This window comes from Ammodytes marinus (assembly GCF_949987685.1).
Source record: "Ammodytes marinus genome assembly, chromosome: 19".
Lineage (NCBI taxonomy): Eukaryota > Metazoa > Chordata > Actinopteri > Uranoscopiformes > Ammodytidae > Ammodytes > Ammodytes marinus.
In genome coordinates, this window is record NC_137223.1 from 9,568,962 (window position 1) to 9,584,982 (window position 16,021).

Below are 16,021 nucleotides of genomic sequence, written 5' to 3' on the forward strand. Positions count from 1 at the left end.
CGTGGACGACTGGGAGTAAAAAGAACAGTGGAGACAACAGAAGCAGGCAGTGCTGAAACTCCTCCGTTCTCTTAGATTAAACATCATCAGTAGCCCTGTTTTACAATACTCACTGATTCATTCAAAGTGTCCTTTCCTCTTCCAGCAGCCAAGCATTTAAAAAAAACTCTTATGGCTGTCTAGTAATATATATATATATATATATATATATATATATATATATATATATATATATATATATAGAGAGAGCTCAAATATATGCATATGTGGATGCAGGAATGGCAAAACGAAGATACTGAAGCAAACGAACAAAAAGGTGAATTTGTGGTTCTGTGTATTTTGGAAATACGCAGATGTCGTAAACTCACAAGCTGCACTCGGGGTTAAAAAAGAAACTCAAATAAAAACTTACACACATCTGCGCTAAATATTACAGCATAACTGTATGCACCATGAACATAAACGAATAGAACTGAACAACAGTAATTACATCAACATCAAAATGGCATTTCAGCAAAGAGCTGGAAATGTTTCGTAATCATATACCGATATATATACACATAAGATCAAGGTCTCCGTTGCATTCCACTCTGAAATTATTGCACAGTAAGCCGTTGTGGGCTTGTCATGGTCACCCCCATATACCCCTGTATAAAAATAGAACAACATTAACACACCAAACCAAGTCTTGATCGTTTTTGTTTATTTTTTATATATATTTGTTTTTTTGACAGGCACTGCCGTGGCCAACCCCGTCTGAGTCTGCAAACATGAACTGTGCACCATAGTGTGAGCTTTAAAGAGTTTCTCTTCTCGGTAATTGCCCCAAAAGCACAGAGTTTCTTTATCTTGCTCTTCAGCGGCCGGTCACAAATGGAAAAGCTTTTCCACTGACCGCTACCTCTCTCTAGCTTTATCTCTCCAACGTGTCCTCTCCTCCGGGACTTTGGCCATGTTCCAAACAGTAGGGAATTTTTGGGCATTTTTGCACCACCACTGAACCCAGAGCTTTTGGCACTCCAGTGGAGTCCAAGATGAGCATGAGGAGATTCGAGAAGAACACAGGCTCTTCCTCTCTCCAAAAACCAGCTCATAGAGCAAGCCTTGGTCTCTCTCTTCAAAACTAAAAATCAAAACAGTGAGAGCGAGTAACAAGTGTGAGCGTCGAGTCGATTCGAGTCGAATGGGTCGGTTTTGGCTTACACAACGGTTTCCACACCGGTCAGCTTTGGCGTGAGGATTCGTGGCGTTATTCCGTTGTTGAGGTCCTCCTCAAACTCCAGCAGCTGGCCCATGAAGTTGAGGTTGGGGGAGATGATGGGCCTCCGGGTCTTGACAAACTTGTAGGCGTCCGTCATGGTCATCCAGGTGTGCTTCATCAGGTAGGCGATGACTATGGTGGCCGAACGTGACACGCCTGCCTGGCAGTGTATCAGGAGGCACATACCTGCTTGATGTGCTTCCTCTGCAGAGAGAGAGGAACAATGGAAACAATTAAAAGGCCATATAGTGAAGGCTTTGTGTCCACAGAGAGGAAGTTCAGCCACAAAATATGATGATATGATTAAAAACTTCCTTAGTGACCAGGAATCTGTCTAGCGCTGAGGGTTATTAAACCCTTTGTTTGGTATATAAACAGGAATGTACCTGTAGCATTAAGTCTTTGAAAACTGAGAAGAGAATTAACATAGTAATATAGTGCTTTGTAACATTTGTTTCTATCAAGTATCCCACTCTGTACACATACTTTATATACATGCACAGTTTAACAAATCTTAAGTCAATAAAGAATTTCAGAGCAGTGTCAATATACATAACTTCTACTAAGTCCTGACATTAAATCCAATGTACACTGACATAATAATTAATAAATACAATAGATTTCCATAGCTTCCCTTCCCTATTCCCTCATTCTACTGTCTGAGGGATCACCCCATAATAAACAAGCGACAGTTCACCAAGTTCTATCTATTTTCTTAATTTTTTTTAACTTGACTTGTTTTAACAAAGAGTCTTGACATAAACAATATGACATTTTAAAAATGAATCTTTGGTTTAGTTGCTTGCCACACTAAACGTTACATTGTCTTAAAGCTATAGTGCGTAACTTCTGTTGCCACCATGTAGTGCGTAACTTTTGTTGCCACCATGAGGAATTCTGGGTAATTACAACAACACTGTGGGTGCATGGATGTTATTCCTTCTGCTGTACGTCCAGGTTTTTCTCTTAGCAGTAGAATCAAGAACTGAAACATTTTGTGGGCGCTTCTTGAACTCCTGCGCCACTTTCTGGGGGGGTGACACCAGTTTGTAAACGCTGCCATACTGTCAAATACAGAGAGAGTTTTGTGGAGCTGAATCGGCTTAATCAACTCTTTGTCATTTGAATATTGCTTGGATGTAGCCGAGATTCATATATATGAAAAAAATGACACACTGTAGCTTTAAAACGTCATAAGACTGAGAATACTGGAGTGACTACGTTAGCTCATGCTTATAATGCAGTGAATGCTGGTCATCTAAGTGAATGCTATTTCATACCGATGAACTCGAACGCCTCCTCGAAGTACTGTCGCAGGTTCTGCTTGTTGCTGTCGGTGGCGGGCAGGCGCTTGTAGACGAAGAGGCCGGTGTCGTAGTGGTAGAGCGGCAGGTGCGTGGTCACGTTGAGGATGTAGCCGACGTTGTGGCGCTGCAGCAGATGGGCGTCCTGAGCGTCGTGCTCGTTCCCCAGGTAAAGGAAGGGCAGGATGGGCGTCAGCTCTGCGTTCTCTATGTCCGGGGTGGAGGGCAGGGGGTGAGGTAGCGGCCCCGTCATGCCCGCAGAAGCACCCGAGTCCAAGCCCTCGTGATGAAGGTGCAGCGAGTGCTCACACATGTTCTCGTGGCCCTGCCTGAAGCTGCTAAGGCCTCCTGTAAAACAAAAAGTTACGTTTAGTTCTCTATTGTAGATTAACACAAGCAGATTCACATAAGGTTAGTAAAAAAAAGGTAATTCAAATGTATCTTTCCACAGGGTCAGCCATAGTTCGGCCCCCATGGCGCATTTCAGGGTTATGTGCCTTGCTCAAGTACACAATGTGTGATGTAATGATGTAATAGAAGTTGCTGGTTTACAACTGGAGGTCTACTCTTCTGTTGGTACTGGGGATTGAATCAGCGACTTAGTGGTTACTTGTCAATCCCTCTAGACCATCCAAAGATGGTGACCTAAGGCCAGGACACACTAGTCCGACTACCCGAAAATGGTGACTGCCGATTCAGGGAGCTCCAGTCTTCTCGTCGCGGCCAAAAAAGTGCAAAGAACACACCAAACCGACTGTTGCCTTTCCGTACGCTCTGCGCTTGCGAGGGACGTAATGTCTCCATAACAGCAGGCGGCGCTAATCTGTATTGTGGCCCGAAAAAATACAGAAGCCGGAAATGATGGGACGGCTCTCTAGACCATAGAAATACGTATTTATATTTATGGACCATAAAGTGCACCATAGCAAAGAGTGTCGAGCATGGTGTCGAGCAGTCAACAAGGGTTGATGCATGTGAGTACTCGCTGAACGAAACAAACAAACACATTAAAACGATGGCTAACTGTTGTTAGCTGTTTGTGCTACCCGCCTCACTTCCGGGCTTCACTGATTCGCTAGCCCTCCACAAATCAAATTGCTCAAACTGAAAGACTGTCCGATTGAACACGGCTCAAAAGAAGCCCGACGACATCAACTACGACCGATTTCACGGCACACACCAAACAGATTCGTGTCTCCGTCCCCTCGAAACTCTACGACGGCGATTATCGGGCCGGTGTGTCCTGGCCTTTAAGCTCATACTGTGCTAAAAAAATTAATTAATCAAACTGTCAAACATTTTTTTATTTACTTTAATTTCATTTGTGTGTGTCCTGTCTCCTTCCTCATGACATATTTAACCTTGGTCTCCCGGGATAGAACATGAAACACTGCCAAGGTTAAGGGTTCAATTCCCATTGGAGCCCTCCATGCTATAAATACATGCTCTCAAGCTTCTGTCCGGCCACATAGCAAACTTTACGACCGAGTGGGACAAGTAAGCTTTGCATACACATCCGATAAAGGCAGCGACAATTCACTTTAAAGAGCTAGGAAGCACTAAAACATTACAGAAGTCTATGATCCTCAGAGACCACATCCAGAAGTTACATTTGGTTGCAATTTGAATGTCTCCATTCTGATAAGTCAATTTGAGAGGCAGAAGGGAAATGGCCAAAATAGCTACTATGATAGTTTCCAATAGATAAACTACATGATAAGCCCCCATGTTATTTTGCGAGCAAATAGATGAAGTACATTTTTAATATACTTCTCACTGGACATATGCACTTCTCCAAATAACTAGTTTGCACCTGTTGACAGCAGACAAAGTTTCCTTTCAGCAGTGTGTGTTTTTTTTTTTTTTGGGGGGGGGGTTTGAGACAGACAGACACACACAAACACATACACATACATAAACACATTGTATCACTTCATGTATTGTCCACATTGCAAGAGTTGACATCATGCCATGTGCGGTCATCGCACAACTTCCCCCTTAGTGACTCGGCAGGTGGGGATCTCCTGTCAACTGTCGCAGTGTTTCCACCATAAAACAGCCCAATTGTTAACGGTGAACAGTGACATTAACCTGATGTTACGTTGAAAGTGATACTGACAGACACAGCCCCCGCTACAGTGGGTTGCCATGGAAATAATTACACTGTTGTAAATAAAAGAAAGGGAAGTCATCGCAGACCCTCTGACACTAAAGTCAACAAGACGTTGGGGAGGGGAGGCTATCTCCATTGGAAATGACTTTTTTCCTTAACTTTCCAAAGATTCTGAGCTCATTAGACAGAGCTGTATCCAATGAAATGCACTTCATTTGAATTAAACATGTACAACTTTTCATAATACAACATCAATCATAATTCTATGTACCATACTTTCCGTACTATATGCCGCACTGGACAATAAGCCGCAGGTGTTATAATGTTTAATTACCATATGTAAGAGTTTGTGCACAGAGGGGATTGTCGGGAAAGAGATGGCTGCTTGAGGAAGCTCCCACATTTCAACAAACAAGTTGCATATTTGCATAACGTACGTAAGTGTTACCATTTTGTGCAATAGTAGCTATTAGGGATGGGCACGAGTGTTTTCGCTACTCGTGTGATCGCTTGCATTCCTCGAGGATCAATCGATTCTTCGTTAAACTTTTTTCTATTTTTAGGACGCAACGCATCTGTCTACAGAACAACGGTTGACCGCAATAAAGCGCTCAATGCTTGTGTCAAACAGTCACAGTTGCCATATGATATTAAGGATTTATTTTCCACAAGTTTAAAACACATTTTCCTAACTGAAAGTAATTAAATAAGCGGGCCACAATTTAAACCGATCGAGTAGGTCTGCGGTGGAGAGAGAAAAAAGAGAGAGAAAAAAAGCATGGGCTGTAGTTGGCTAACATTCAAAATAGACATTTAAAATAAGAAGGGCAGCAAATACAATAAAATTATTGTCCTACAATTTAAACACATAGATAGGCTAAATAACTCACCAAAGCAGTAGAAGTAGTAGGCTAGTATATCCAAGGCTAGTAATGCTCACTCCTGTCCGTGACTAATTACCGCGACTAATTCCTCGTTAACGGAACGTTATACCGTCGGCTTTTGAATCTCAATCCTATATTCCATAATAAAGGCTTCTTAAATGTCGTTTGCTCGAATGTGCCCGAAGTCAGCCTGGCTTCTTTACGTGTCTTTCCAAGTTTTCCAGCACCGCATTCAGCTCCGCGGTGCTGTGGAGACCACACACTGGCTGCGCTGCACGGAGGTGGCAGTTATTTGCGGTTTCTGTTTGACACAACGCTTAGTTTATTTAACTTGGATCAAAATATTTAATTTTGTTAAACTTTATATATCCGTTTTGTGCCGTTTTGTACACGTATATAACATTTTAAAATAGGGGCGGCCCGCCGGCCGGCCTAAAGGCTACAAACACTAAAAAAAACAAAAAACGATTTTCCTCATCCACCAATCGAGATCATTTGAAACGAGGAGTACTCGAGTACTCGATTACTAACGCCCATCCCCAGTAGCTACAGAATATATACTGTGCTGTGTAGGGGAGACCGGGTACAGTTGTAACACGGGACGGATGTAACACCTTGAATTCCTCCAATCACAAACAAGCTAGAGTGATGACACTCACTGTGCTCGTGCTCCGTCAGTTTCCCTCCTTTCATTCAAAAGGAGAGCCACATCTGGTACTTCAAGAAGAAGTTATCGACAAAAGTCTGTTTTTGAGGTAAAAAATCTACTTTTCTTCCAGACGTACTTTTTTGGATTCTGTCCTTATATCAAATGTCTATGAATCCAAACAAGTATTATTAGAATCACTGTTTTGTAAGCTAAAAGTAAAAATGGCTAACAAGTGTCAAACTAGCATTCAAGCTAGCTCACATGAGATGAAAACATGGTTGGTGATACTGGGACAGTTGTAACACCCCGTTACAACTGTCCCAGTATCACCAACCATGTTTCATTTATATTTTAAAAACTAGCTAAGGTTAAGGATAGAGTTGCAAATATTGGTAGAATGTGTAAATAAAAAATAAAATGTGTACTGTGTATTGCAAATTAAATGTAAAATGTCATAAAATCACATAAAAGTAATGATAATGAGTAAAAGTCAGTGGAAACATGTGTTTGCTTACAGCATGCCAAATATCAGAAAGAGGATAACAGACAGGGGAGTCCCCTTACGAATACTGGAAAGGGCTTCAAATGAGGTCAGACAGGGCAAATCAGTTAGGGGAGTGGCCAAAACATATGGCATTTGCCATGTGACCCTGCACCGCTTCCACAAGAAGAGGCAGATGTTGGAGTCCAAGGGATCAAAGACACTTCCCAGAGTTGGGTACTGGACTTCAAAAAGGGTTTTCTCCATAGAGCAGGAGCTGCTTCTCAAAGACTACCTGGTGCAGGCAGCTGATTTATATTATGGTTTGAGCCCAAAGGAGGTAGGCTACATATGTATTAAGCTAGAGTAGGCTATTGGCTATGTAAATTTGTTGTGTATTACTAATTATATTAGTATTATGGGGAGTTATTGTTATTTTGCGTAAAGTAACAGTTGGCGATTCATGGAGATTTAAATTATGTATCATTTGTAAATGGGTGGACAATTCTGTGTTCTGTTCTAACAAAATGTTATTGTTATTCTGTAACAATGACCAAATGAAACTGAACTGAACTGAATTAACAATGTATATATTTTAGGTCCGGAGGTTCGCCTATGATTTGGCAAAGACCTACAGCTGTCGGTGCCCCGAAACATGGGTAGAGAAAGGGATGGCTGGAGCCGACTGGTTCACGTCGTTTTTGAAGAGGCACCCCAGTCTGTCCATTAGAAGCCCGCAAGCTACAAGCCTCTCACGGGCCACAAGTTTCAATGAGACAAACGTTAACAAGTTCTTCAACAACTTGTCTTCTGTCCTGGAGAAAAACAGATTTGCTGCACAGGACATCTGGAATATGGACGAGACGGGTATGGTTGAAATGATCAATATCTCCCTCAGATACTCCTTCCAGAGGCTCACAGCCTTATAAAATAAAAGCATTACAGAATAAAAGCACTAAATTAATCTTTTTCTATACAGGAATCACCACGGTGCAAAATCCTGAAAAAATTGTGGCCAGAAAAGGGGTTAAACAAGTGGGTGCAGTCACCTCTGCGGAACGGGGGACACTGATCACACTGGCCTGTGCAGTGAATGCCTTGGGGAATTCCATCCCACCAATGTTCATCTTCCCAAGGAAAAAAATCCATCCCGCCTTCACCAGCGATGGCCCTCCCGGCTGTATTGCCACCGCAAATGGGTCTGGGTGGATGCAAGAGGAAGACTTTTTGGTTTTCCTCAAGCACTTCCAGACTCACACCAAGTCCTCTCTGGAGTCAAAAGTTCTTCTTATTCTAGACAACCATAATAACAGGGTCGAAAAACGGGGAAAAAGTCGCAGCTTGTAGGCCGAAAAGTACGGTATATCTTTATGAAATATACACCTGTGTTCAGAGAGCCACAGATTCAATACGTTACAGGATCAGAATTCCTGACAACCATTTGACCAGTTTTGGCATTTATGCCGCTAAACAAGCTTTAAACACGACATTTACAGAACATACAGTAACCTTGAAAATAAGCCAATGATCATTCATTTGCAGTCATGTCTTCTTCCACTATTTTGGTCTCCACCAACTCCTGAGGTAAATATCTGCTAAATGCTCTGCTATGTTCACAAGCTGGTTGCTAACTTTGTCTTAATGTGTTGTGATGATCGGGAAGTGTTTACAGAAAGTTAAGTTGATGAGAGCAGTGAGACTTAAACATTATATTTTTGCACCATTAAAAAATGTTTTAGCTAAGCTACTATCAAACCCTCAAAATGACAGAAATTATACAATTTAATATGTGCCAATTTCTATTTGGAAGCCAATATCTTTTCCTAGGTTCAAAAAACGTTGCGTGGCTAAGCTAGCCACACAGTGAACTGTGAAATCTGCTACCCGTTTTGGCTCAAATTGAACCAAAGTCTTATGTTTTAAATGGGAGGCAGCTGATGAACACACTTTGCATTGTAAACTAAGAACAACAGAAGCAGCACATTGCTGTGAGACGAAGTATGTTGAGTGTGACCGTCTGTCAGAACATGAAGACTGTGTCTATCACTTTCATAACCCACAGGCTCAGTTCCTCCCTCGCACCAAAGACCTGCTGTTTACATCGCAAGCCCTTAAACCTTCCGACACTTCTGACACACTGTTTATGCCAATTCTGATGGATTAAATGTAGCCTGTTACTGCTCTGAGCTGTAGCCGGGCAGGGAGTGGAAAAGATGTTGTGTTTCCACTAGAGCCGAGAATCACACAAAAAACGTATTACGATAAGTCATGACTAAGACCAGCACGGTGGTATGCGCATAAATTAGCATGGTCCAAATATGTCACTATTTACTACAGCTTCGAATAATCCCAATCCTCTGTCTGCTTCCCCCCAGTTTATAAAAGCTTGCATATAGTTTAAGAAACTTAAAGGTAGTGTCAGCTATTCTGGAGAATGTTTTTTGTTGTCAAAATCCCTTTTTTTCAAATGAAGTGAATATCTCTTCACGATCTGCTACCTGTACATACCTTGTAGGGGAGAACGGGGTAAGTAGGCACACTTTTTACTCTAGTGAGAATTGCTCATCACCTAAACATCTTTCAATAGTCATTCCTACATTAAATTGAAGCTTAAGGTGTTGGCTTGAAATGTGTACCCCTCACTTTTTCTATCTTATTGTAATAAAGAAGAAATTAATCATCAAAGACACCCTTACACATTGTGACAACCAACCCCATCAAGGGGTCGGTTGTCAAACACTATGGGGTTGTTTGTCACAATGTTATCTTAATGGGAATAATCTTAAAAAGAAGGCAAGAAAGTAGAACTAAATTTGAAAGTTTAATTGCATTTTCAAGTTGACAAATAGGCCTACATAACTTACTGTAGCCTTGGCAGCTGAGGGGTATACTACGAAGCGAGATTAAGGGCTGAGCGAGGTCTGTTGAGTCTAAAGCCAGAGTTTTCAGTATCAACCGAAAGGTGGCTCTCTTTCTACCTGGCTAGATCACCGTGGTAACAGAGGCTGCACGGCTAACCTGCCCAGACCAGTTTTTGTTCCAGACTTTGAGTTTAAATTCGGCTCTTAGAGCGCTGCCCTTTAAGGAAACTACACCTATTGAAATCCCGCGGAGGCGCGGACCTGACTATATTGTCTGAGCGATACTTCTGATTGAGTAAACTAGTTAAATCAGTAAACTTATTGATCAGTAAGTTAATGAACGAAACGAAGCCGTGACATAAGGCTTACATTAGAGTGAACTGTAACATCGCGCTGCAGCTTTTTGCCACATGCATAGTTATTGATGCAGAAAATGTAAAATAGCCTAGACCTATGCAGCGCCATGCTCTCACCTCAAATGATTTTACCTGGCGATCTACACACACTGGCTCTTAATGAAGCGTTCTATATTGTATTAATTTTGATGTGGCCCAAAACTAACGTGATTTTCCACATAGGCTATGCTATTCATTAGGGGACAGTGTCAGACTTAAATCAGATTCTTAAGTGTAGGATTATCAACTAGGCTAAATGGTGTACTGTTTAAATCCGAGTTCAACCTTTAATTGCTTTATAATGTCATTTAATGTAATTTATTTTACAGATCGTTCTCACTGCGAGAACGATCTGTAAAATAAATTATTCAATTCAGTAGCCCAATTTTCTGACAACATTCCACTCTTCTTATTTGCAGTATGAGTTTTTTTCGGCTCTCTGTTTTCTGCTGTTCTGTGATCATTCAGACTGACAAACTCTTGTGAAGTCAGCGAAGTCAGCTGCTCGCAATCAGTCCGTTAGTGTAAAGTTAGCGGCACAAGATCAGTCCAGTCTGTGCGGAAGCAGAGTCAAATGACGGCCAAACGCCCCCTCTTATGGGGACGCGCACAGAGCCTGAAGCTGAAACAATCGTTCAACATAACAGGTTGATAACTGCCTTCGTGATACCGGTTAGCTCTGAGCGAGGGTATGTGTTATGTTGAACCAGATCAAAAAAAGAGAGCCGGGCTCTGTTGAGTTTGCTTTGTAGTATACCCCTCAGGTCTAGCTTGGGATGCACTGGGTTGTTTTGATTTTGTAGTCCTTTTTTCTTTTGCATGCTAGCTGCCTTTTCCTGCTCTATTATTTCCTTCTCTGGGGTGTCAGTGAGGATACAGCTTGACAATTTATTTTGTTATTGGGTTCCTTTTCTGGCTGCAGCCTTGAGATAACATGTGACAACCAACCCCCCAAAAAATGTGACGACCAACCCCAACTTGAATTTCTTGCTAGCATCAAGGCCAACAACCATCTGACAACTAATTAGCTTGCTAACCACAATCTAAACTATAGTTTACACTTCACACTTTGTATGGGTAACAAGTGTTTTGTTATAAACCCATTGTGTAAAAGCCTAGAAGAAAAATACTGAGGAGCTAAATATTTTCAATTTGACATGAAAAACACAAACAGTCGTCTCACCTCAAATTCAGCAGTCTAACTCCAAGGAAGACTATGTAGGTGACCTCTGATCCCAATTCTGGATATTTACATACCAAAATTTCACAGACAGCGCCTTCTGGTTCCGAGATATAACGATTGTGACAACCAACCCATGTGACAAATTACCCCGTTTTCCCCTATGCGGTAAAAAAAATTAAAAATAAATAAAGTACAATGTTAATACACGGCATAGGCTCTGTAAACGCCTATGCTGCTAGCTATGGTTGGCTCCTTTTGTTTATATACCAATTTACAGTGCCGAGGCTGTGTATTAACACCAGATTTTTTCAGCGCACACACAGTGCAGACAGATAGCTGATTGTGAGGAGATTCTCACTGATTTTGACAAAAAGTGATTTTGTCAACAAGCATTAACCAGAATCGCTGACTTAACCTTTAAAGACCTACTTCACCGGTAGAAATATGAAGGTGTATTGAACTCTGAGATCCTATGTAGTATAAATGTGCAAACATTTTAGAAATCGTTTCATCCTAGCCTGAGAAAAGGCAGAAAGAGTGTTTTATGGTCTCACTGTCTAACCCTGTGTGACATCACACATGGGAAAATATAGGGTAGGATTAACAGGACAGCTGGGCCAAGGGAAGACTGAGGGAAGAAAAACCTCATTCATTATTAGGGATGGGAATCGAGAACCGGTTCTTGTTCAGAACCAGTGCCTAGTGAACCAATTCCTTGGAATCGTTAACATGCCTGCTTAACGGTTCCGCTAGTTGCAAATGCGTCATGACTTCACACACGTGGGCTGATAAAAGAGGAAGATACATAAAAAGGCGAGAGCAGCATAAAGCTAAGCAAAAAGGGTTTCTTGACCGCTGCCTTAACCGCTGTTTACTCTCGTTCATCAGCTGTTATAATGCTGCCTTTACGCTCGGTGCTAGAGACGAACCCAAAACAACACAGCCAGAAACGCTTAACAAGACACTTCATAAAGACAGTAAGACACACTTAAAATAACGATCCCTGCCCATACAAAAAGCTCTGCCTTGGATAACTTGATGGAGCGATCGATGTGTATAAAACCATCCGCTACGTGTGTCTGATGACGGGCCATTATATTAATAATGAAAAGCGTGCTGCACTTAAGAATTGGATTGGTGACTCCTCTGTTTTTTTTTGTCTGGACCAATTAATGTGGAAATTGACTAAAGTAGCCTACTCTTGATAATCTTTCAAGGCACACACTAGACACACTTCTGATCAGATATTAAAGAGATGTAATACAAACAAACACATTTGTACTTATTCTCTCACCCAATGAGAATCGATTAGAGAATCGATAAGGAATCGGATCGATAAGCAGAATCGGAATCGGAATCGCAATCGTTAAATTCTTATCAATTCCCATACCTATTCATTATATGTATATTTTATAATGATAGAACCCCGGCTCCGTATGGGTGAAGTATTCCTTTAAGTCTTAATCACCACTTCATTTAGATACATTTCAAATTGTATTTGAGGAAGAAAAAAAATATGGAATCAAGACATGACCAGCATTCAAATTTGAGTTCTTGGGGTTGGTTTTGTTTTGATAAAAATATCAAACAATAACAATACCGGCAAAAGAATTTGATTGTGTGGAATGGAATATAGGCTACAACAACATGTAGCTATGGACACATGGGAGATACTGGCAAGGACTAGACTAGGGGGAAGAAAATAATCAAGACAGTCTGACTGAACCTCCCACTGAGGTGGGCTTCGGACGGACAGCCAAAGGAACATCGTACTCGAGAAGGACCAGGGGACAAAGAGGAGAGATCAGACGCTCCACTCGGAGGCATTAAAGAAAAAACACTCAAGGCCCAGCCCCCCAACACGCCATGCTGCTTAAGCTTCAAACACACACACGCACACACACCAAAGATAGAAAAACATGGCAGCGACCCAGTCACACTGCTATCTCAATAGGCTGCCTTATTTACTCACAGCTGCTTCTCACTCCCTGCCTGCTGAATGCTTAATGTGTGTCATCATCATATAGAAAGCTGGTGAAGAGTGTGTGCATATGTTTGTGTAAAAGGGGGTTGATGTAGACAGACTGGGCAGCAGCGTGACTATACATGCAAAAACTGTAGATTTCAGCACAAATCAGTGTGTTTTAACGTAATATCAGCTGACCAAAACAAAAAAGGTTAAGGTTTTACAGGCTTTACACACACACAAACACAAAGCATTATTATGTCACCACACTAGTTTTATATCAGTTGATATTGTTTTTAAGCGAAATCGGACACTGCTTTCATATGTCTAAATTGATTAAATCCCTCTTCCTGTGTTCTTTTAAAAGCCTTATTTCCCCCTCTCCCCGAGCCTTGACAAACCCGACTTAGCTGTTATACCTCTGAGGATGATGGGGTCCCTGCCCTCTCTCCTGAGGGACTCCAGGACCACATGCAGCGGCTGGGAGAACGTTAGCCGGTTGGGGTCCGTGGTGCTCTCGTCGTAAACCACAATCTCTTTGGAGAAGATGCCCTTGTAAGAGTCCTTGCCCTGGCGGCAGGAGAGCAGGTCCAGCACCGTGATCTTGCCCTGCTGCAGCCGCCGCCGGCTGATCTTGTCGGAGCAGTTGATGTGCACGGCCCCGCGAATGTGGCTCTTGTTGTACTCCATGAAAGGCCGGCAGTCGATGATGACCGGCACAGGCCCCACGGGGTGTCCCATGGGGCAGCAGGCCAGCCGCTTGGCCAGCTCATTGGGGTGGATGAGCCTGAAGGACAACTTGGGGGTGCATGGGTGGAGACTGGGGGCACTCAACGCTTCATGGTTGCTGACCCCCATAGGGGTGGGGGTCCCGGCATAGCTGAGGTTGGGGCTGCTTGCGCTCACCGGGCTGTGGTTGAGGCTGCTGGGGCTGTCCTTCTCATAGGTAGTCACAGAGCAGCAGCTGGCACTGCTGCAGCCACACGACAAGGAGCGCGTGGAGCCCTTGGATGAGGGCATATACGTTACAAGATTGGCCGTCGTCCGGATCTTCACCACAGTGGTGCTGATGACTGTCTTGCTGCTGCTGCTGAGGCTGCTGCTGGCGATAGAGTCCAGGTAGCTGGTGGTGTCGAGGCGCAGTTGGAGTTCCTGAGGTCGGATCGGCCTTGGCAGCGCCACCACAATTCTGTCGTCAAGGGGAGATGGAGGCATGGGGAGGCCGAGGGCTGGACACTTACGGAGAAGTCAACAAGCCGCCCTGTGAGAACGAAGACAAGCAAAAATATGAGGCGTGTGGAGAAAAAACTTTTGATTAAAAACCACAAGTTTGGTTCAATAACTTCTGCCTGTGTCCACTGATTAAGATCAAGGCTGTGAACGAGCGAGCATGAGAGTGTGAAGAGGGCCGACCTCCCTCCTGTCTGTGTTTGATCAACATGCAAACTACTAAACGGCTGCTGAAGCCAAATATTAGCAGTGTCAACACCTGCGGGGCTACACCCAGCTCAGTAGGGAAATGTTAGGCGTGACAGACCCGGCCACTAATAATAAACTGTGAAATCATCAGAGAGTCTCCTGTAACTGAATCCCTTTCAGTGTAATTAATATGAATCATCCTCCAGATACTGTACACCCGTGTGTGTGTGTGTGTGTGTGTGTGTGTGTGTGTGTGTGTGTGTGTGTGTGTACTCTGCTCCCTCTGATCCGAAGCTTTTATAACAAGAGAGAGAGAAAGAGAAAAAAAAAGATAAAATACTGCATCAACGCTACACCGCAGTTTGGTCTCTCCCCCAAGTCAGGGTACCAAAAAAAGAGAAAGAAGAAGAGGGTACAGGGGTGGCAATTCCTTTTGATCATCAGCCCCAACCCTTTTTAAAAGCATGTCACACTGGCATGTTATGTAAAGGCACCCGCCGAGCATTGCCTGTCCCAACCGCTGCTGCCATCCATAGCTGCTGTAGCACGGTGCAGGTTCAGCAATAAGGCAGGAATCATTCATGGCAAAAATTCATTGAGGAAACCGGCATGAGAACGTGCCGAGAATGTGATATGGCTTTCAGACCGAGACGAACTGATCGGATGAGCTGAACACTGAAGGAAACCAATTTCACACACACACACACACACACACACACACACACACACACACACACACACGCACACACACACACACACACACACACACAAAATAATAATTATGAAGAATAAATATGATGGCTGCATTAGAAAGGAAGGGATGGCATCCTTACTTTTGTCGCACGGGCGGGATGTAATAAGATATCAGCAGTAGAAAAATAATAATAATAATAAAACAATTAATTTGTGTAGCCTAATTAAAAATAAAAATATAGCAGGGATAAACCTTCAGGCCAGAATGGTTGCATCAATGTGATATTCCTCTTCATTAATTATAGAGTCGGGTGAAATTTCTATGACTGTGCATTTCAATAAAAACAAATATAGCGCCCATGGACACTAAAAAAAATCCCAAACTTGCCTTGTATGTTTCTGCTTACCGGTGTGTGTCGCGATGCAGTGCAGACGGATTTATGGTGTCGGCGCGCTGACAACGCTGCCTCCATTCAGTCCGTCCCGGTGTTGTGGAGCGGCAACATTTTTTAGTAGGCTACTTTTTTACCCAGCTCCCCCAGAAATAATATTGAACGAAGTCTGCCAGCCTACAGAAGTATAGCGTGGCGGGATTGACGCGGGCGCGAGCCAATGCGCGTCTTCATTAATATTAAATGTGATCCTCTTGTACAGTGGGGTCCAGCCCCGCGTGGGGAGGGACTTACTTGGCCGAACCGTCTGCCTCTGTGGCTGGGGAGGAGGAGGTTGAGGGAGACGGGGTGGTGGTGGTGGTGGAGGAGGAGGAGGGTTGTCGTTTGAATCGCCTTCGCTTCAGCCCCACCATAGACTGT

At 43.1% G+C, this 16,021-nt stretch overlaps 1 protein-coding gene across 1 annotated transcript; it reads right to left on the minus strand.

Annotated features, from left to right (window-relative positions):
• Window positions 1-278: 278 nt before the first annotated feature.
• Window positions 279-15,736, minus strand: dusp10 (dual specificity phosphatase 10). The gene is made up of 4 exons (XM_080048415.1): window positions 15,617-15,736; window positions 13,517-14,358; window positions 2,542-2,913; window positions 279-1,465 (listed from the first exon to the last, which is right to left on the minus strand). The coding sequence occupies exons 2-4, from the start codon at window positions 14,310-14,312 to the stop codon at window positions 1,200-1,202; spliced, it is 1,434 nt and encodes a 477-aa protein (XP_079904541.1). The 5' UTR covers window positions 14,313-14,358; window positions 15,617-15,736; the 3' UTR covers window positions 279-1,199.
• Window positions 15,737-16,021: the final 285 nt, after the last annotated feature.